Source organism: Culex pipiens, chromosome 1 (genome assembly GCF_016801865.2).
Source record: "Culex pipiens pallens isolate TS chromosome 1, TS_CPP_V2, whole genome shotgun sequence".
Classification (NCBI taxonomy): Eukaryota; Metazoa; Arthropoda; class Insecta; order Diptera; family Culicidae; genus Culex; species Culex pipiens.
Genome location: NC_068937.1, coordinates 52858099 through 52881529, shown reverse-complemented (window position 1 = coordinate 52881529; position 23431 = coordinate 52858099). Strand labels below are relative to the sequence as shown.

Genomic DNA, 23431 nt, shown 5'->3' with positions numbered 1-23431 from the left:
AAAAACCGTCCAACGTCTTAGTCCGCCGCAGGTCTTGGATCTTGACGGTGCCGCGGTCGAAGTACAACAGGTACAGTGTGTGTGTACCTGTTACCGTTGTCTTGCGCGAGAGCACTTTAATCTCCCGCGGTTTTATTCCGGCGTCCGAAAGGTGACCCTTCAGGTCGGAGATCGGACGGTCTTGATAACCCTGTAAGACGACCTTAACAGGGGGCTTCTCGGGGTTGAATGTGTAGAAGTTGAAGTTGCTACGCTTCAATTCTTCAAACACCAGGTCGAAGCTCTTTTTATTCAGTGTGATCACTTGCACTGCCGACTTACCGATTTTCAGACAATATCCAAGGCCTTCCAGCAACTCGTCAACATCGTCCGCCAACGTGTCCAAAACAAAAATTGGAGGTGGTCTTCGTTCCGTTGGAGAATTATTCTTTTTTGGCGTCGGCACTTTTTTCCGTGCACGACCATCGTCATCGTCGTCGTCGGTAGTGGTGCTACCGTCGGTGTTGTTGTTGTTTTCTTCGTCGTCGCTCAGCATCTGGAACTCGTTCCTGATGGGAATGTTGGCGGATGTTGATGTGCCACTGGTCGTGGCACCGGAGGTACCCGAACGGGTTCGCACTGGTGATCTTGGAACATATCCGGGGTGTAGTAACTTTTTGTCGATTCCTTCTGCGCTCACGCTCCCCTGCGCGATGGCGCTCGACACGGCGTTGGTTTGTTTACCTTTTTGCACACGGCCGGTAGACGAACTTCGCGGGTTTTTCGAGGCCGCACTCGAACTGCCACGGCCACGGCCGGCCTTTGGCATGCTGGAGAAGCAAACTCGCGGGTAACCACAATCAATTACGGCGAAAAAAATCGAAAAAACGATGGAGCACTGAGCACTAGCTGCATGCTCTCGTGCGTACACGGAGGGAGCTGATTTCATTCATTTCATTCATTTCATTCATTTCATTCATTTCATTCATTTCATTCATTTCATTCATTTCATTCATTTCATTCATTTCATTCATTTCATTCATTTCATTCATTTCATTCATTTCATTCATTTCATTCATTTCATTCATTTCATTCATTTCATTCATTTCATTCATTTCATTCATTTCATTCATTTCATTCATTTCATTCATTTCATTCATTTCATTCATTTCATTCATTTCATTCATTTCATTCATTTCATTCATTTCATTCATTTCATTCATTTCATTCATTTCATTCATTTCATTCATTTTTTTTATTTAAAATTGAATTTACTTTATATTTCATCAACGCCATCTTGGATTTAAAAAGACGACATTCGCCATTGAACTTAATCCAAATGAAAAACTGAATGAGTCACAGATTTTTACCAGCCCAAAAGGAAAGTAGCAGATTCATTCAGAAATCCAATTATGTATCCTTTTCATCTCGTTTTCAACCCATGACAAAAAATGAATCGTCCACCTGTTGCACGCCGTAGCATAATGGCAATTAAGGTACATAAAACGAACACCATAATATTTTCCACCCTCTTCACTCAAACATTTGCATGTCCCGTCCCGTCGCAACAGGGCACTTCACCCTCTGTGGGGAAAAGTAACGAACCTGTCCTGTCCTCCCCCACCTTAAGGACCACCTCCCCCAACCTTTGGCGCGTTGATTCATCGTCCGGATAAAAACCAAAACACAAACAGCCCCCTCTCATCTTCCACCCCCTTCAAACCACGTGGTCTCCACCCTTCCACACGCGCATTTTCCACCCGGCTTGCTTTGTTTTGATTCCATCCCTTTTCCACACGCAAACGCCGGTTCCGAGCACGTGCTTTCCCGTTTGGGATAAGAATACAACCACCAGCGGCCAAGTGGCCAAGAAGACAAGGCTGGGAATCGATTTTGGGTGGACCTGCGCAGTCCGGGTTCGCCACCAGATGGCACTGTTCCGACGACGGTGGAAAAATGGCGTCAAAGTAAGTGATTCAAAGTGGCACTGGGAAAGTACGGCTGAGCAGATTTTGTGAAATTTTAACCGTTTAGAGTGTGTTCTGGGGTCTCAAAAGGGCCCTAAAAGGTGGACGCTAAGGTAAGGAATGTTAGTGTGGTGACATTTTGGAAGGAAAGTGGCAAAATTGCACGAAAATCGACCCGATTGCCTACCTTCTGGGGCGGATGCAAAAAGGTCATTTTCTGTGTGTGTTTTCCAAAGAGGAAAAAAGCAATCAAACATCTGCAGTCATAAAAATGGGGATTAGTGAGGATTTGCGATTGGAAAAGAACTCACAATCCATACAAAGTTCAAAAGTTAATATGAAAATCGGGTTTCTATATGGAAAATCATCAAACAAGAGGAAAACTAAAGTCTAACAAAAGGCGTAGCACCAGATTAGATTCGGCCCACACACAATGCAGTGCAGCCGAGCTCGAAAGAAGAAAAGATTAATTTTTTTCTACTGGAGCTGTTTGCTTGCTTTTCTTACCAGAGAATGGTTATGGTTATGAGCGAGTCTAAGGTTGAATAATTAATCTCCGCGAATAATACATTCGGCTAGTGTAGTAAAAATGAGATAATTACTGTCGTTTATGACTTATTTGAGTATGCAGTGAGTCCAGATGCAGGAAGCGATCGATATGAGGAAAAATATGAGTTTAGTCATTGTTCTGTGTTGGTACATGACATTAAATTAAAATCAAATATTAGTTGTCTTACATTAACTAATTTTGATCGTTTTCTAATGTTACATTTCATTAATATTTTAAATTACAAATTAAATAAGATGAAATTTGGATTGCATGAAAATTAGTTCAATATAAAACTAAAGCGAGAAATTTAAATTTGATCTAAACTTTTAGTGGAGCAATCATGTTTTTTGTTCAGGTTCAATGCACAGTAGTGGCCCAGATAGCAAAATTAAGTGGAAAATTGATTTTCCGAAAAAAGGTGCCATTCTGAAAAAATGTACCATTCGGAAGTTATCCAACTATATTTATTCTGAAATGTCCAAACATCGATATTTTGACACTTTGGCTCAATTCTGAGGGCAGATTTAGATTCAGCAGCAAAAACAATGGAAAATATATATAAGGAAAATTTTCGAGTTTCGATAGGGGATCGTGCATAAATCACGTGGCCTGCAAAGTTGAAATTTTCCAAGAGAAAAAGCAACGCAGGAGAGGCCCAAAAATTCCAACTTTTTACGGAGTGTGGTTTTTTTGCCATTTCGAGATTTATGTTTAAAAATTACATATTTTTTCATTAAAAAAACTATAACTTTTGACTTTTATTTAATTAATGTTTGTTTTTAAAGGCTATAAAAGTGCCCCCATCATTGCTTTTCTCTAAAACGCAACTCTGAATATTGCTCAACCACTTTGTACATAGAAAACAATAAAATCCAAAAATATTCCTTAAAAGAGCAATTCCATGTCAAATAGGGAATCGGTTGTACCGGACCCTTTCAGATTTCAATGAAACTTTATGGACATGTTATCCCACACTTATGTAAGTCAATTTTGTGTACATGGAGCCAGTTTCACTCGCTAATGACATTTGAGAAGAGCGTAAGTGTATTGAATATTTTTATAATTCGGAATTTAAATATCGCTGTATCTCGAAGCCGTTGCATCGTTTCAAAAAGTAGTCAAAGATAAACTTGTGGGAAATTTGACGGGCTTTCCGGACGAAAAATACACGCCACTTCTATGTCAAATTCCATTTTTTAAGTTTAAAAGTTAAATTTTAAGGTGATGTCACGATATTTTTTCGTTCAACATTTTTGAGGAAATAGCCTAAGATGCTACAAAAAGACTCACAAAAAATGCAGGATGGTATGTCTTTCCTTAAAAACACAATAATCATTTACTAAAGCTGTTTTTTTCAGAAAAGTGGTCTAAACGTCAACATTTTTCAAAGCACGATTGGGAATCGATTCTTAGACAATTTGACGTAAAAGTCTTCATATTGACCATTTTCCTATGTCCAATGCTTGTTAAGATACAGCGATTTTAGAAATAAAAATGTTGAAAAATAGATTTTTTGGTGGTTTTTGGCAATTTCTATGAGACAGACTTGATTTTTCAGTCTCGACTCGAAATATTTTCACTGGATAGCTCGTCCAGGTTCCCATAAGTTTACCTTCTAAAACATATAAAAAAAATAACAAAAATCAAAAAAATCCAGTATTGGGAAATTGAGTCATTGTGAAAAAAAAAGTTATGGGCAAATTTTCTTCCGTGTACCTATTTTTTCTGAATATTCCTCAACAGTACCTACTACTTTGCCGAAGACAATGCTCATGATCAGAATGATCAAAGAATTCATTCAAAAGTTAAAGATTTTCGAATATTTACGTACCATTTTTGTATGGACAGCTGCCAAAACTTTTTTTTTACTTGTATGGGTGAACCAATGGCACAAAATAGCTTTTTTGGTCATAGGGAAGGCCCTCACAAAGTTTGAGCCAAATCAAAAAATACAAAAAATAAAAATGGTCGAAATCGGCATACTTCGTAGAGAATTGCTCATATCGGAAATATTGGAAATTGTAAGGATAAAGATCGTACGAGCGATTGTTCCTCTGGCCCCGTATGGTCGTCTTACCCCACTTTCCCCTATTGCTATATAGACCGAGACTCGTAGCCTAGTGGTAACGCTTCCGCCTCGTAAGCGGTAGATCGGGGTTTAAATCCCGGCTCGGACCAACACAACTTGTGATCTTTTCCCTTCTGGATTCGATTGCTTAGTAAAGGGAAGGTAGTGTATCATCACATAGGTGGGCAAAAAAAAGAGCGAGCCGGTTTACTGAAAAGAGCGAACGAATCGTGGCTCACAAGAAAAGAACCTTGGATCTTTTTTAAACTTCGGTCTTTTAAAATAACCGTTTCAAGATGGTATGATTCATGTTATAAATATAAGGAGGATTGAAATGCAATTTAAAATAATTCAATGCTTATAAAAATTAATCCCAAAAGTAAATGATTTTCTAAACAAAATGATAAAAAATTTTCATTGTACAACTGATTGTACATTGAAGTATTACCGGAATATAAATTTGTAATTTGTAAAATATTACCAAAAATCTACGGAATAGTTTAGAGATTTATGAAAAAAAATCCCTTTTGTCCGATCAAACTTTAGCGTTTATAGACTACCTATATCGATTAAATCAGAACGTAGAAAAGAGTTCACAGAATATTTTCTCCAAATAAAATATCAGCATTAGTTCAGTTCTTGCAGAAATAAACGCAATTTTAAAATTAAAAGAAATTTTTCCAGCATCTTAGATTTAAGTTAGGATGCCATTCAATTATTCGAATGTTTAGGTTCGAATAGAAATCTAGACAAAGAGACCACCAACGAAACGAAGTTGACTTTATAGCTGTCGGCCACCATTGCTAGTACCAACCACTAGTGTCTTCCTTTTTAGCTACAAGGACTTCGCCGCCCTGGGCTCCTAAGTGTATGAAAGTATGGCACGGAGCGACGGCGCCGAATACCCATATTTACACAAAGAATTTTAGAGCGCCCGCCGCGGGATTCGAACCGGCGACCTCTGGATTGGAGTCCAGTGCGCGGTCCGATTGATCCACACGGGCGGGACGAGACCACCAAGACTTATGATTTTTAAGGGCATCTCCACGTTTTCAGTTTTAATTTGTTTTACCAAATAATTTATAAAGTTCAATGAAATAACTAATAAAACCACACGATTCTGAAAAAAAACCTTATCATCCAAATTTTTAAAAAGAGTGAAAGAGCCCTTCAATAGAGCGGCTCTTTTTAATGAGCGAACGAAAATGAGCGGCTCCTAAAAATTAGCGGTTTTGCCCACCTCTACATCACAAGCTGGACCTTATCATGACACCTTAGGGAGGCCTATGGAATGTTAACATCAACCTAAACATTGTTAACATTAAATTAAGAAATAGCCACTGAATCCGCTTTGTAAATGCGGCCCGATACTCTTCATGGGTCATGGGAAAAAAATACTTTATTCATAAGAGCAATTCCATGCCAAATAGGGAATCGGTTGTACCCGACCCTCTCCGATTTCAATGAAACTTTGTAGACATGTTATCCTACGCTTATATAAGCCATTTTTGTGTATATGGAGCCAGATCCACTCGATAATGACATTTGAGAAGGGCGTAAGTGTTTTCAATATTTTTGTAATTCGGAATTTAAATATTTCTGTATCTCGAAGCCGTTGCATCGTATCAAAAAGTGGTCAAAGACAAACTTGTAGGAAATTTGACGGGCTTTTCGATAAAAATACACTGAAAGAAAAAAATAATCAACTTTAATGAGATTTTTTGATTTTAAAGTTTAAAAGTCAAATTTGAGGTGGAGCCCACGATTTTTTTTCGTTCAAAATTTTTGTGAAGATAGCCTAAGATGTTACAAAAAGACTCACAAAAAATGAAGGATGGAGCAACTCACCTAAAAAAATACAAAAATCATTTACTGAAACTGTTTTTTTGAAAAGTGCTCTAAAAGTCAAAATTTTCAAAAACCGAATACGGGAATCGATTCTCCAGACAATTTTACATAAAAGTCTCCATATTGACTACTGTCCTAAGTCCAATCCTTGTGAAGTTACAGCGGCTTTTAAAATAAAAATGTTGAAAAAATAGGTTTTTTGATGGTTTTTGGTAATTTCTATATGACAGACTTGATTTTTCACTCTCGAAAATATTTTTACCGAAAAGCTCGCCCAATTTCCCATAAGTTTGTCTTTGACCACATTTCAATTGGATTTATGGGCTTACAGATATAAGCTAATTTACTATCCAGGTTACTATACTACACTGAAAAAATATTATGTTTTCAGTTATGAGCAATGTTATTAGCTTATATCTGTAAGCTCATACATCCAATTGAAATGTGGTCAAAGACAAACTTATGGGAAATTGAACGAGCTTTTCGGTAAAAATATTTACGAGACTGAAAAATCAAATCTGTCGCATAGAAATTGCCAAAAACCATCAAAAAACCTATTTTTTCAACATTTTTATTTTTAAAGCCACTGTAACTTCACAAGGATTGGACTTAGGACAGTAGTCAATATGGAGACTTTTATGTAAAATTGTCTGGAGAATCGATTCCCGTATTCGGTTTTTGAAAATTTTGACGTTTAGACCACTTTTCAAAAAAACAGTTTCAGTAAATGATTTTTGTATTTTTTTAGGTGAGTTGCTCCATCCTGCATTTTTCGTGAGTCTTTTTGTAACATCTTAGGCTATCTTCACAAAAATTTTGAACGAAAAAAAATCGTGGGCTCCACCTCAAATTTGACTTTTAAACTTTAAAATCAAAAAATCTCATTAAAGTTGATTATTTTTTTCTTTCAGTGTATTTTTATCGAAAAGCCCGTCAAATTTCCTACAAGTTTGTCTTTGACCACTTTTTGATACGATGCAACTTCGAGATACAGAAATATTTAAATTCCGAATTACAAAAATATTGAAAACACTTACGCTTTTCTCAAATGTCATTATCGAGTGGATCTGGCTCCATATACACAAAAATGGCTTATATAAGCGTAGGATAACATGTCTACAAAGTTTCATTGAAATCGGAGAGGGTCGGGTACAACCGATTCCCTAATTGGCATGGAATTGCTCTTGTATGAAAACAGTATCAATAATGCAGATATGAATAAAACCTTGAATACAATATTTTTAAAAGAACTTTTTTATTTGTAACTTACCAAACTGTAAGTGAATTAATCAAATATTTCCCTTCCTGTTCTTCTCCGTTACTCACATCATTGAACAAACCGTCCCATCACACCAGGAAAATCGATAGATAGAAGGATTACCGAGCAGCAAAAGCAGAGGCTGTTATTTATCGCAAAACGCCGTCGCTCTGTAACCCGAGACAACCGCAAAACTTGCACTCAACATAAGGGGTGGCTAAGCTGCCCTCCCCCCAAACCACTTCCTGCTGGAAAGCGTCATCGTCCTTACATTCCTGACCCCACAACAAACGGATTCCTGAGATAGCTCGTCACGAACCCCACAAAACACAGTCAGTGTTAGAGTCATGTCAGGACGCCACTAGAAGAAGAAGAAGCAGAAGAAGGAATTTACGCCCCAGTATTTGTCCGTATTGCACCGCAGGATTAATCCCTCTAAAATCAAAGCACCATGGAGGAACTGCTGTTGACGATCGTGAAGGAGGCCACCGGAAGCAAGCAGCAAAATTTGAAACAAGCCGCACAAATCGCCCACGGTATGACTCATAATTTCCGCATTTTTTATATTTTTCCTTCTGCCCCTGAAGTTAGACTCACTCTTGCGTGCTTTGTAGATAAGCTCCTGCGCCAGCATGGCATCCACCGGGATCCGTCGTACGAGCTGCGAACGGTTTGCTTTACCGCGCTCCAGATGGCACTGGAGACGAAACGGCCCAAGTTTGTCACCTACGGGTTGAATGGATTGCATGTAAGTTATTCAAATCGTTATTAGATGTCATGTAGTATGGAACCAAAATTTTAATTTAATATTAAAGCACGATTTTGATGAATTTTGAGAAGTTTTGAAAGTTACAGTAAATGTTACCAAATTGAATAAATTTTATACCATTGGGCAATTCTCCGCCAACTCACAAAGCAGTTACTTTTTTACTTTTCTTACGCCTTCCAACTTTGTGTTCTCGGAACTTCTTTCATCGCGTTTACAGCACACTTCCAGTCCAAAAAACTTAAGCCTTAAAAACAGAACCCCAACGACCCCTTACTCGTTGCGCCGTTGCCCCGACCCCTTTTCGATTTGCGTGAAATTTAGTCCTAAGGGGTAATTTTTGTCCCTGATCACGAATCTATGCTCCATTTTTCGATATCTCGTGACGGAGGGGTGGTACGACCCCTCCCATTTTTGAACATTGAACAAAGACGTGTTTTTAATAATTTGCAGCCTGAAATGGTGTTGGTTTGGACATTTGGTGTCAAAGAGACTTTATGTAAATTTATGCCAATGACGGCGTTTTCAAAATTCCGACAAATCGTATTGTAAATCAGAAAAAAATGTATAGTTTATGAATAGTATATGTATTCATAGCACGTTTGAAGTGAGGAAATTTTCAAGAAACACTATTACAACTAAGTTACAACTGTAGTCACATCGGAATTCCAAATTTGAATTTTCGACGTTACTTTGTTAAGGTATCATTAAAAGAAAGGTTTGCAGAGACAATTAGTTTTTGATATTCTTTTATGTTAGTGTAATCTAATTTGCCACGTGTACTTTTGGGCAGTCCTTCCAACATCTCTTGAGCAATGGCACAAGTTGTTTAGAACTTCTTCTGCATTGCTTCCAATTTGTCGAAATATTTTTGTTTGAAAAATCGAAAAATTACGATAGTTTCTTTTTTTAACATCGGAAATCGGACGCACAGTTGCTATGTTATCGTCACTCAAATATACGACGCTATTTTTGTGATGTAGAGAAAACCTCGTTTTTCCTCACTTTCAGTGGCTTTATCTCAGCAATCATTGGTATGTATCGATGCCCATGTGCAAAGTAGTCTAACATACTCACTGAAGCTATGCGGGTATGTTTCCGGGTCAAAAACCATCGACCTCTTGCTTGTTACGGCGGTAGACCAACAGATCTTAAATCTAGGGAGTCCTTGGATGACCCAGATCATCCCAAAAAGTTGTTGTTGCTACCACACTCACTGAAGCAGTTTGGGTAGGAACCGTTGTCAAAATCTTGGAGTTTCGACTTGTTTCTTTGGTAAGCCTGTTGCAAAAAATTCCAGGAAGTTTCGGATGGACTAGAACATCCCAGATGATCCAAAACCATGCTAAAATGTTTTGATAAAATTACTAAACAAAATACAATTGATACATTTTGCCATAAAAGGTCATGGAAAGATGATTTGGAACTTTTCCATAACAAATACATTAAAAAAATGCAAAATGCAAGTTTTGTTGATTTGACAGGTACTTCTTTTCGTGGCAGTGCGTGGCCGAATGGTTACGCTGTCCGCTTTGTTAGCGGATGATTCTGAGTTCGATTCCCATCTGCTCCAACCTTCCATCGGATGAGGAAGTAAAATGTCGGTCCCGGCCTTGGTTGTTGTTAGGCCGTTAAGTCATTCCAGGTGTAGGAGTCGTCTCCATGCCATAAGTACAAGCAACACACCAAACCAAGCCTACTCCGGTGGAATCGCTGGCGGCGGTTGGACTCGCAATCCAAAGGTCGTCAGTTCAAACACTGGGGTGGAAGGTTCCTTGGAGTAGAAAGAGGTTTGGGTGCTCTCCCTATTCAAGCCTTCGGACTCCTAGGTTCGAGCAGAAACTTGCAATAGAGACCACAAAAGACCCGGGGGTCGTTAATGTGGATGGTTTGATTTTTGATTTGATTCTTATCGTGACGGGACAACGCAGATATTTTGCTAAAGAGGGTTTTTCTCGCGTTGTCCCGTCCCGAAATGAAGCAATTGGGAAAATCTCTACTGACTAGTCAACTTTAACTAATTTAAAGTCGCTGAGCTCGAATATGACTCCAAGAATATTTTATAAAGAAATGTTACCGGCAATGAACATGTCAAATTCAACTAAGGGTTGCTGAACTCGAATATGAGCCCTAGAATATTCCAAAGTACTCAGGGAATGTGCAATCCAAGATGGCGGCCAATATGGCGAAGATGGAAAATTTGTTTTTTTTTCAGAGGTGTAACATGCAATCAACAGGTCAAATTTTACTGATTTGGGGTCGCTGAACTTGAATATGAGCCATAGAATACTCCAAAGTGCTGAGGGAATGTGAAATCCAAGATGGCGGCTAATATGGCGAAGCTAGAAAATTGGATTGCATTCCCTGAGTACTTTGGAGTATTATAAGGCTTATATTCGGGTTCAGCAACCCCAAATTAGTTTAGATTCCAAAATATCCATTTAGTTTTCCTTCAGTTAGATTTGCTCCAGTTAGTTTTCCTTCAGTTAGTATAACTCGCCTTCACACAAAGCCGTCGTTTCTGGTTTGCACCGGAAGCAAAGCAAGATCGTCCAGCAGCTGGACACCGAGTTGCGGCTGAGGACAAAAGCAAAGGCCAGCAGAGCCAAGTACTTTGAGGTATTCGGGAGGTCGTATTCGATTTCAGCGATCCCAAATTAATTGAATTTGACGAGTTGATTGAACTTAAAAATCCTTTTATGGTAGTTTTTCCATTCAGCCGCCATTTTAGACGCCATCTTGAATATCTCGCTTCCCAGGAAAATCAACAGGCAAATTTGGCTTCAGGAGGGTCGATTTAGTCAAGATCGACCAAAAACTGGCTTGTTACACGATTTACTTCTAGACACGAGAAATGAGCACCTTTTTTTGAATTCGTGCCTTGACCAAAAAATTGGCGTGACGGGACAACGCAAACTTGCATCAGTCGTAACTCTCGTTCCTTTTGACCAATTTTCGATTTCTAAGAAGCATTTCAAAGGGCTTTTCGAATACAAAGAGAATCCGAAATATGATGCAAATTTTAACGAACCATTGCAAACTAAACAATTGTAATTTTTCGTGACGGAACAACGCCACCATATACCCCCTTTTTAAATGTCCTGTATAATTTTATACCTGCAGAATCTGCTTGTATCAATAAGAGGGCTTATAAAAGAGTCATTTTACTATAAAATTCCGTTTAGAATGATTAAATATCTGCATTCCAATCATTAATTTGAGCAATTATTTAAAAAAAAGTTGGCTTAATTAATCCAGCATTGATACATTTTACAACTTCTGCTCACAGGTATGTTTAGAATAGGAATAGTTGGAAAACATGGAAAATTATCAGAACATCTAAAGTTCAACTTGAAAAAATGATTGCTTGGTAAACAAGTGCTAAGAATCGGTCTATTGATAAATCACCATTTCTCAACATATTTGGGTCCCTTCGGAGTTCTATTTTTTTCAATTAATTGGCCATTTTACAAAAAAAATCGCCGAATGTTAATAAAACTTCCACTTTCCGGAGATGATTTTTGAACGGGAATTTTTAAGAAAAGAAACGAAACGAGATGTTTTCAAAATGTATCAAGTTTTTAAAGCAGCAAAAATTTTAAATTTAGATCGTTTGAATCAGTTTTGAGTTTAAGACATATCATGTTTCCTTAAGAGCGAGTTTTTCACCAATGTGTAACAGGTCGTATCGAGGTGCTCCGATTTGGATGAAACTTTCAGCGTTTGTTTGTCTATACATGAGATGAACTCATGCCAAATATGAGCCCTCTACGACAAAGGGAAGTGGGGTAAAACGGGCATTGAAGTTTGAGGTCCAAAAAACATGAAAAATCTTGAAATTGCTCCCGTTTGCGTAAAACTTGATCAATTCTAATTCTCTTAGGTGCATTCGAAAGGTCTTTTGAAGCACTTCAAAATGTGCTATAGACATCCAGGATTGATTTGACTTTTTCTCATAGCTTTTGCAAATTACTGTTAAAAATGGATTTTTTTAAAACCTTAATATCTTTTTGCAACAGCCTCCAACACCCATACTTCCATAGGTCAAAAGATAGGTAATTACTTGGACTATAAGCCTACGGAAATAACTTTTTGGCCAATCGCAGTTTTTCTCATAGTTTTTCGATTTTTCTATAACAAACATTTTACAACGTTAGTTTTTGTCCCGTAGGCCGTCATAGCGGCACTTTTTGGTCTCAATTTTGTCATATTCGGAATCCTCGGACAATTTCACGTAAGTTAGAAGTATTGGAGTTGTAAATTTGATTGGAAAAAATGCCATTTAGAATGAATTAAAATATTTTTTAACATTTTGTCGGATTAGGGGTAAAACAGATATTCGCCTACTTGATACAGCATTTGACGTATATATCACAGGGTAAATAAGATCTATTTCTTTTTAAAAAAAATGTTTTATTTAATTATTTTTTAAATCAAATTTACAACTCCAATACTTCTAACTTACGTGAAATTGTCCGAGGATTCCGAATATGACAAAATTGAGACCAAAAAGTGCCGTCTTCTTGGCCTACAGGGCAAGAACTAACGTTATAAAATGTTTGTTCTAGATAAATCGAAAAACTATGAGAAAAACTGCGATTGACCAAAAAGTTATTTCCGTAGGCTTTTAGTCCATGTAATTACCTATCTTTTGACCTATGGGAGTATGGGTGTTGGAGGCTGTTGCAAAAAGATATTAAGGTTTTAAAAAAATCCATTTTTAACAGTAATTTGCAAAAGCTATGAGAAAAAGTCAAATCAATCTTGGATGTCTATAGCACATCTTGAAGTGCTTCAAAAGACCTTTCGAATGCACCTAAGAGAATTAGAATTGATCAAGTTTTACGCAAACGGGAGCAATTTCAAGATTTTTCATGTTTTTTGGACCTCAAACTTCAATGCCCGTTTTACCCCACTTCCCTTTGTCGTAGAGGGCTCATATTTGGCATGAGTTCATCTCATGTATAGACAAACAAACGCTGAAAGTTTCATCCAAATCGGAGCACCTCGATACGACCTCTAGAACAAACCGAGCAATATTTACAAATACTGTGGGTGTGTGTGGTCCAATCCAATACCCGCTAACCGGTAGCGATATTATGGGAAAGTATAGTTTGTATCAGACTTTGTATATGCCGAAACTGATACAACTTATCTCAGTCCCGGGTATTAGGTGGTGATAGCCCTCGCGCTGCTTCCAACGACCCGTTTCAGAATGACAGAGCTCCTTGCGGTCCAATTCCGAGGTCGCTGGGCATTGTTCGGCCCCGCCTAAACATAGAAGCAAGCATCTGAAGGAAGCCCGATCTATATTTAGACTTCCAAATCCCGTCAGGCAAATCAGGGATCAGCGCGTATTTAATATGAGAAGAGATAATATGTTTCAACACTACGGATCAATTCAATGCTAGAGTGTAAACCTTCTGATGGCCGACTGCTTAGCGTCCCAAACCACCAATCAAAAGGCGTGAGTTCGAATCCCGCCTGATTCATTTTCGTTTTTCGTTCATATTCAAAGTTCGAATTTCTGATTCCAAATTTCAAAGGTACCGACCGGGATTTGATCCCTGAACCTTCTGCTTGTGAGGCAGAAGCCGTAACCATTAAGCCACGGAGCCGGTCGAGCAATATTTACAAATACTGCCTCTTAAATATTAAATTTTTAATTCTAATGAATATCCATTCCAGCGCATCATCCGCGACGAGCGTTTCTTCTTCGGACTGGAACCCGAGGACGACTCGGTGTGGCTTCCGGCCCAGCTGCTACGCACCACCTCGGGCATCTCAACCGTCGGCAACGAGGACACCGTGGTCAACGTGCTGCGCCTGTTCCTCTCGATGGCCTGCTCGCAAACTTGTACCCTGAACGGTCGCCTGCTCATTGAAGTGCTGTCCAAATGTGGCGAATGCTGGGAGAATGGATCCAGGGCGGTGAAGGCCGCCTCGCTGGCCGCCGGAAGTCAGTGCCTGAGGGCGTTCTGTATGTTTTTGAAGGACGAAGCGGAGGAGATTCTGCGAACCGGTCCGGCTGGGATTATTAATGTTGGGATGGCCGCCGCGGTTTATAACGAGGTCATTCCGGTTATGCAGTGGCTTTGTAGCAGGTTGATTGAACCGACCACGGGAAGTCCGAAGAGGACGGATACGGCTGGGTCGTTGTATCTGATGGAGTGCATCTTGACGTTGGTCACGGCTCTTCCGCCGGATGTCCACGCAAATCCGCACTTTACGGCGTTCCTGTGGCAGAAGTTTTGTCCCACGTTGGCCGCTACGCTGGGATCGCCCGGAAGGGTCAACATTGACAAGAAGTTTACCTACAAGTAAGGATTTCTACGTTGCAGTTTTGAACATAACCTCACATTACTAACTTGGTTTCATTTTCCTCAAGGGATGCCATCCACCTGATCGAGAGTGAGCACCGTGGGTTCTTCACCCGGCCCGGGCTGGATGGTCCCCAGGCGCGGTGCATCTACCTGACCAGCGTTCAGCTGTTACGGATTGCGGGAGCTCAGGGCACGTTGAGGCCTATGTTGGAGGCGCTGTTTCATCGGATGCTGCTGTTGCCCGTGCCGGCGAACAGGGCCGAGCCACTGCGGTGCGTGAGGGAGATCTTCAAGAGTCCGGAGCGGTTGATTGACTTGGCGGTGATTTTGTACCCGGACAAGACGCAGGGACAGAGCTGCAGCGATGATATGGCGCTGTTTAGATTGTGAGTATATTATAGCCTTTCAAAATCCAAGTATACTTTCCAATAACTTCGTAGCTGGCCTAATGTTAGAAATCATCGTTGATTCCTAGTAACACTCTCATGTTAACTCCCTTTTGTCATCTCCAGGATCATCGACGCCATGGAAGAATGCGCCACCTCGGCGCAAAACTCGTCCGGCGGCGTCACCAGCTCCAACTCCGTCGACAACTCGATGACCTCCAGCGTGGAGTGCATCGTTGCCCTGCTCGAGAGCCTCCAAACGCTGTGTTCCGGAAACTTTGACGAGTCGATCATCAGTGATCGCGTCACGGATGCCGTCAACGCGCGGTACTATCAGCTGCGGGAGGTGGACTATACGGGTCCGCTCACATATCAATCGATGGCAAGGTTGCCCGCTCCATACAGGGATGCCGTGGCGGAGCTGCGGCAGAGCGGGTTCGAGACTTCGTCCGAGTCGGAGGTTGATGGGGAGCATCAGATCGATCCGGAAGCGGGATCGATGGGATCGGGAGATACGGAGGGACCGGAGGACGAGGCGCACTCGTCGAGCGATGATATTTCCTCGAAGGCCGACGGGAATTGGCCGTGGGCACATCTGGAGGAGCCGCCGCACACGAGGTCGGACGTGGACTGCGATCGGCACCACGCGAGGGAGTTCGCGAAGGTGTTGACGAATGATTTGGTGGGAAATTTGCTCAAGCTGAAGGCTTCTGTAGAAGTTGATGAGGCAATCCAGGAGTTTGCGTCGAATATCTGCCAGCAAAACAGCTTGAACTATTCGGATTATGACTACAACTTGACAGCGCTGAACGCGGACGGGATCTATTTGGCGACCTACTCGGCGCTTCTCCTGGCACTGCAGCTTATGAAGGCTGGCCACTACGATGAGAACCATGAACCGGTGTTGATTCCGTTATCCGAGCAGCAGTTCGTTACTTCCGTGCAGAACGCCGGAGTTCTAGTCTACCTAAGCTCGGCTTGGCTCCGCGAACTCTACCAGTGCATCTTAGCGAACAATCCACTAAGCTTGCTGAAATCCGTGGAGAACACCGACGGATCACACTGCGCCCTCGTAGACATGCTGTACGACGCCGGTGGAGTCGGTCCCACGCAGATGCTGTCCGACTGGCAGCGACTCCAGTCGGTCGTAAGGATTCAAAGCGAACCAACCATCAAGCAACTCGCGGCAAAAAAGCTTGCCCGTAGGCTGCTGACCTGCTGTTGGGACTCCATGGTCACCGTCCTGACCGCGGGACTGGGTGAAGTGGACGATTCCCGCACAGCTCGCCTGGTAAAACTTTCCAAGAAAACCCTGCGTGTAAAGAAGAAAGCCCGCTGCTCTGGCGAAGCCCTGTACGCTCTAAGCCTGGAAGGACTCCACGCCGCAGCAACGCTGAGCAACTCCCTCAACCTGCAACATCTAGCCGGCAAGATCCTTAACCTGATCGCGACCAACGTGTGTCAAAACTCCGGACCAAAGATCCCCGCCAGTCAGGCCCTGTCCATGGACGTGGTGCTGTCCGGCGGACTCGAGCTGGGCTCACATTCCGCAGATTGCTGGCTGCCGGTGTTCTCTGTCTGTCGACACGTCACCCAGCTGGAACACGACCTGTTCAGCTCGCAGAACGCCGCCATGAACAACGCTTCGTCGAACGTGGCATCGAATGGAAGCGGAAAGGAGTCGGATTCTCCAGCGAAGGCAAGCGGACCAGGAGATAAGCTGAACCTGTCGGCGTACCCGATCGACGAGGATGAAACCTGGTAAGATTTCCTTCCTTCAGTTTGACAGTTGCTTACCTTTTACAATGTTTGCCTTGATTAATTCAAGGTTATTTACCAAAGAGGTAAGCATCTGTCAAAAGCAATGTTTAACCCTAAACTCAATATTCTAGCGTGGATGTGTACAGCTTCCTGCAAGCACCGCTCCCCAACTCGAACGCCAACGTTGCGACCATCCTGAAAGCGTACTCCGGCAACGACGCCATCAACCTGTCCCAAGCGGACACGGCCAAGATGCTGTGCGCGTTGTCCCACCAAGCGGACACGCTTTTCTCCGACGCCGCAGAGCGGCTCAGCCTACCAGCGCTGCTCCAATTCCTGAAGAGTCTCTGCCGGGCGTCCCGCGAGCAACTGTACCGCAACAGTTCCTCCAAGAAGGGCAAAAAGTCCTGGTGGTTGGGCCGACCGTGGAAGGTCAAGAATGACTCGTTGCCACTGTCGCTGCTTCTGCACCGGGTTGGGGACGTGACGCTGAAGGTGTTCCGCGGACCAAGGCCGCTGCTGCACATACTGAAGGTTTGGGCCATCACCGGGCCTCATTTGATGGATGTAAGTATTGAGCAAGCTTCCCATGCGCCAGTGCCAACGCACACCGCGGGTTTGGTTTTCTAGCTTCGGTACGTGCCTGAACCCATTTGTGTATTGGTATCTTGGTACATCGTACCAGCGCACCACGACACTCTCGACTCGCCCCATCGGTTTTGTGTCTGGCACTCACCCATGGCATGAACCCAGCGTGCCGTGGTACGTGTCGTGGTATTGAACCCGTTTTGTACCACCAGCGCGTACCACGGCACGTACCTCGGCTCGTAACGAGTGAAGCACCTTGGCTCATAAACCGGGTTCATGCCATGGGTGAGTGCCAGACACAAAACCGACGCGGCGAACCGAGAGTGTCGTGGTGCGCTGGTACGATGAACCAAAATACCCTCGGTTCGTGTGAGTCGGGTACGGGTGTAAACCGAACAAAGCAGGCGCAAAGCAAACCCGAGGTACAAGCGAACCGCGTGTACCGCACGGTGCAGGGAAGCTTGGTATTGAGTTTGAGGTTGAGTTGTACAATTCTAATACTGTCGTTTATTCCCGCAGGCCGCCTGCCACAAGGACCGCACGATCTCGAAGCGTGCCATCGAGTACATCCACGACATCATCACGGCGCTGCTCGTCGAGCAATCCGAACTTCCGCACTTCCACTTCAACGAGGCGCTGCTCAAACCGTTCGAGAACCTGCTCAGCATGGACTCGTGCGACGTTGACGTGCAGGACCAGATCGTCGGCTGCCTGTACGAGATCGTCGAAGCTCATCGCACGGAGATTCGCTCCGGCTGGCGGCCACTGTTTGGAACGCTGCGAACCGCCCGAAACCGTCCCGTTCATCTGTCCAACATCATCGACATCTTCCACGTGTTCCTGGAGACGGACAATACGCTGGTGTTTGCGAACGCTGGGTTGGACTGCATTCTGTGCTTGTTGTCTTATTTGGAGATATCCGGAAGTGGGGGGAGTGTAGCTGGGGCGACCGGGGGTGGTGGAGGTTCAGATGGGGCAAACGAGGACAATAACATACGCTCGAGTGATTTTTTATATGATGCGCTGAAGTTTCTCGAGCGTTGCTCGTCGATCCTGAGCTTCATGTTCAACATGCCGCAGTGTCCGAACCTGCACTCGACGTACAAGATTAAGGGAATCACGTACACGCACATCATCGACGCGAACATCCCCAACTCGATGGAGAACTTCACGTACTTTGGGCAGGACTACCTGCAAAGCAGCAACGAGCAGTACATGATCAGCTATCGATCGCTGCACATCGACAAGGAGACGATCACGAAGATTGACGAGCTGGACAAGCCAAGTGGAGTGTTGAAGGTGTGGTTCCTGTTGCTGGACGGACTGACCAACTCGTTGATCGTGTGTCCGATCGCGCACCAATCGCCCATTCTGCAGTCGATCTTCAAGCTGTTCAAGTCGCTGCTCGCAAATCCGGGCATCGAGTTTGGATTCTACTGCATCAATCATCTGCTGATCCCGATGATCCAGGACTGGCTGCGGTACGTGAACAAAGCCCAGAAGAACTGGGCCTTGATCGAGAAGAACTTCAAACACTGCTGCTGCATGACGACAGATTTGGTGGTGGAGTTTATCGAAAAGTCGCAGACTACGCTGGAGGAGCGGGTCGTGATCGGAAGCGAGCAGTCATACGAGAGTCAGAAGCATCAGCAGGCGATCAAGAAGAGCAAGTTTACGTCGATCGTGAGGCCTGTGGATAACCTCAAGTACAGCAAGCTGAGGAAGATGGGATCAGTAGATGAGCAACCGCAACCGGCACAGTTCTCGAGCTACTACACAAAGAAGGAAGAGGAAGTCCCAAGCGCGACAAAGATCCCGACGGCGGCGATCTTGGCACTTAAGCAGCTCCTGCTGGTGCTGATCGAGTGTTCGGCACAGTCCCAGGAGACGATCGCACGAGTTGGAGTGAGCTGCATGAAGCACATTATCTTCTCAACCGGACACATCTTCAACGAGGACCAGTGGATGGTGATCACGTCGGCGATACATCGCGCCAGTACGGTGACAATGGCACCGTTGAGACAGCTGATCTTTGCGTTCAACGAGAACTCAAACAGCTTCTACGGGGACTGTGCGAACGTGAAGGTGGCAGCACGACGCGATAGCACGCTGGATGAACTGCAGAGGGTGCATTCGTTGGCCCAACAGGTGTTCCTAATGGACAATCAGCGAGATATGATCAATAGCAAGTTGAACAATAACGTCGGAGGAGGGTTGAACGGAGTGAACGGTGCTGGAACTGCGAACGACGATCGATCGTACTCGTTCCTGCTGTACCCGTTGAACTGTAACACGAACATGACTCAGTCGTGCTCGGCGAACGGTGGAGGGATCAGCGCATCATTGCAAAGCAACGGACTCAACCTGGACAGCTACATCATACGGATTCCGTACAGGAACCTGGTCGTGGGAATGCTCGCTAGTCAGATGTTGCTCCAGCTAATCGCAAACATCCTGCTGAATGGATTGACAAACGTGCCACACGAGTTGAACTCGTGCATCTACAACGGAGCGGATGCTGGTGGTGGTACCGGAACTAGCAGCACAAGCAAGGCTCTCTTCCAGCTGGGCTATCGAAGCAAGGAAGTGCTGCTGCGAACTCTGAAACAATTTCTGATCTGTTCGATGGACTTTGACATGCGACCGGGGCTGAAGTTCCTCATCCAAAAGGTTTCCAACATCGAGAGCGCCGCCAACTTGTACAAGCAGATGACCTCCTCCTGGATCATCAACTTCATGACCCTGGTAGACGTGTACATCAACAACATTCGAGCGTACAGCCTAACCGAAGATGACGTCAAGTACATCTTGGATTCGTGCAGCCACATGACGGCCGCCAGCCAGCAGTGGAAGAAGAACGAAAACTTTGTCCACTACCTGCTGGCCCTTCGCGATCTCTGGGACCTCATCGCCGAGCACTACATCGACAACCTGGACACGAACGGAAACCCGGACGGCTCGATCGTAACCCACATCGTGGAGAACAAGCTGGAGAAGTACGAACGCTTCGACGACAAGCTGGACAATAACAGCTCGGACGGTGAACAGGCGGGAACGCCCGAAGGTATCCGCGAGCTGCCCGTTGACGACGACGACGAAGCGGACGACAATCAGGGTTCCACCATCAACGATCCGGAGTCTCCTACGAAAAGCGAAGAGGAGAGTGTTTCCGTCTCCACGATCGTTGGCGGCAGTGGACGCCTCAACCCGTTCAACATCTCGACGAGCGCCCAGCAACATCTGCAACATCAGCAGCAGCTGCAGCACCAGCAACAACAGCAGCAATCGATCTCGCCGGAGATCGAACAGCAGCGAACGAACAGCATCCAGAAGGATTTGATCAGCAAGCGATCGGCGCTCAAGCAGCTGATCGTGGCGTCGATGGAATTGCTAAAGCTACTTCCGGAGGAGCAGGCGGAGATCCTTAAGCTTTTGCTAACGCCCAAGATTCGGGAAGCGTTCCGCGCGGTCCAGGAGCAAGGAGCCGGCGGGATAAGCATGGAATGAGACGACACAAAAACATATGCAAGTTTACATTTCGATTGATGACAAGATATAATCGACTAGACTGAAAAATCGTTTAACAAAAATATATATCGCAAATTTACAGACAATGCAAATCCTGAATTGAAGTTGAATGGAAGATCAAGAAAAAATACATATTTTGATGATATATAGCTTTACATAATTTATACATTAAAGCATGGAACAAACAAAATCATATATACCAACATATATATACATTATTGAAGCCACGCCTCCTGTTCCAAATCCCCTAACAAATGAAAAAACAAGCCCCTCCCCCCATTATAACTGTTGATATACGCTAAGGAATTTACCAATACCAAAAAAACGCTATCTACAACACTTATCGAGCGACAAGTTGAGAGGTTTTTCAAACGGAAAATTTACTGCAAAACAAAGATTTACGAAAGCGCAAGAAAATTTTCATGATGTCATGATTTTGTATTGGTGAACTACGTCCTGCACGTAGTTCACCAATACAAAAGCAACACAGTGAAGATTCACACATTTCTTTTTGACGCGTCGTGTTTGACAACCAAGTCGCAAAAGAGATCTCCACGACAGCTCTTTCTGTGCTCACACAGGGCCACAGTTGATTCATCGATTCACAGTTGATTTTTGCTTTTTTGGTATTTTGCATACAAATTTGAAAAAGTGAACAAAAATTGTTCTCTGATGTGCTTTTATGGTATGATAAAATCAACATATGGCTTTAGGACCCACATTGGTAAGTAGTTGGTGTCAAACGCAGTATTTCTGAAAAAATATCTGGCAAGGAAAACAAAAACATGGAATTTTATTGAAATTTTCATGATTTTTTTTTTTGTAAAATAGATAACTTCTGTGATGCAGTGAATTTTCTGTTGAAAATAAATTCACATAATCTTTCAATAAAATCGCTCGATTCTGGTGCTACATACACTGACACGATTCGTGCTGTAGTGAATACACACAGCCCGGCATACACACGAAACTAACACACGCTAACCTACACTGAAAACGCTCAAGCTAAAAGCGCCCACTCACTCATACTCGTAAACCCACAAATCACAAACCAAAAACTGCTACTACCACTACTACTGCTGCTGCTGTTGCAATCACTGCACTCACACTCACACACAATCTCTCTCTTATAATCAACGCGTCACCTATTTAACCAACACAACTAAACACAGTTGATGAAATGAGCAACGCAACACACTCACTTTTTTAAAAACCAAACTAATACAAAACTGCTTTCGTACTTAACCCACACGCTTTCGGTTTTTTCATTCGTATAATCTTTCGCTTTCCTTAAACAAACAAGCAAGCAAACAAAAAAACTATCTATCTCTGTCTCTCACTGTAACAGTTATGAAAGAAAAAACAAACAAATTAAACCATGCAACAAACAAGTCCACTTATTTCTTAAATTAAGAAACAAAAAAAAACAAGTATATAACGCTTCTGTGAGTTTTTAAACAAGTGATTAAAGGAAAAACAAAACAATGGAACCCTATATAAAACATTGAACGTGGCAACAAGTAAATCATTATGAATGAATAAGTGTACTCAGCCCAAGCTACAGACAAAAGTATTTAGTAAGCTTAAGTTCAATAATAACGACCCTATTTACTATTCAGTACTTAAACACGAACACTTTTTCACAAAAAAATATTGATGTCGTCACCTTTTTCTATGGTTAGAGCGAATCGGCGAGCCGTTACGTAATTGTGTGAGCCCGTTGTCTCCTTTCAAACAACATAGAATAGTTTGATTTAATGCCTTTTTCAGTGACAATGTGAGTTGGCCTCTTTTAAAAGTTTATAAAAAAAATAAAACGCAATACCCAGACACACAGACACAAACAAGAATAATAAAACCAAGCGAAAACAGCTGACAAAAGAACGAGACAAAGTGTATCCCTAATCATGAGAAGAAGAAGGAGAAAAGAAAGCTGTCCAACAGATTAAAACAGAAAAAAAGAAGATAATTGTGAAACAAAGAAGAAGAAGAAAAAAACGCAAGAAACCAAGTATTTACCGAAACCGAAAAGTATAAAGTGGAAACCTAAAACCAACCAACAACCAAAACAGACGTGAAACTGTCGTAAACAATAAACAATTGAAATAAATATTATATATTTGTGCAAACAGGAAACGCGTGTGTTTGTAGGACTTTGCAAACGAAGTAGATGAGAAAGAAATTTCCCCTTTTTCATGAAATTACAAAAAGCGGTTAAGGAGGCATAAGACTATGACAAACTCGGACTTTTCGACAGTTTGGCAGTTTGCTTGCTTTGTTTGCGAGTTTGCTGCTAATTATCAGACACGAAAAAGTGCAAGTTTGTTTGTTTGCTTGTCATAGTCTAATACCTCCTTTAGCTAACAGATTCAAATTAACACCTTTAAAATTTACACTTATTTAAAGGCA

At 42.7% G+C, this 23431-nt stretch overlaps 1 protein-coding gene across 1 annotated transcript; it reads left to right on the top strand.

Annotated features, from left to right (window-relative positions):
• The first annotated feature begins 1911 nt into the window (after positions 1-1911).
• On the top strand, positions 1912-23159 carry LOC120432239 (brefeldin A-inhibited guanine nucleotide-exchange protein 3). Its single transcript, XM_039597416.2, has 8 exons — positions 1912-2059; positions 7769-8206; positions 8285-8418; positions 14125-14756; positions 14825-15145; positions 15272-16906; positions 17038-17473; positions 18014-23159. The coding sequence occupies exons 2-8, from the start codon at positions 8122-8124 to the stop codon at positions 20999-21001; spliced, it is 6231 nt and encodes a 2076-aa protein (XP_039453350.1). The 5' UTR covers positions 1912-2059; positions 7769-8121; the 3' UTR covers positions 21002-23159.
• The last annotated feature ends 272 nt before the right edge of the window (positions 23160-23431 follow it).

What these genes read in the sequence shown, in the direction of transcription:
- LOC120432239 (XM_039597416.2), top strand. Translation starts at nt 8,122, where the DNA reads ATGGAGGAACTGCTGTTGACGATCGTGAAGGAGGCCACCGGAAGCAAG. An exon ending in GACAAGAAGTTTACCTACAA is followed by an intron (nt 14,757 to 14,824) that starts GTAAGGATTTCT and finishes ATTTTCCTCAAG; the next exon opens with GGATGCCATCCACCTGATCG. An exon ending in ATCGACGAGGATGAAACCTG is followed by an intron (nt 16,907 to 17,037) that starts GTAAGATTTCCT and finishes TCAATATTCTAG; the next exon opens with CGTGGATGTGTACAGCTTCC.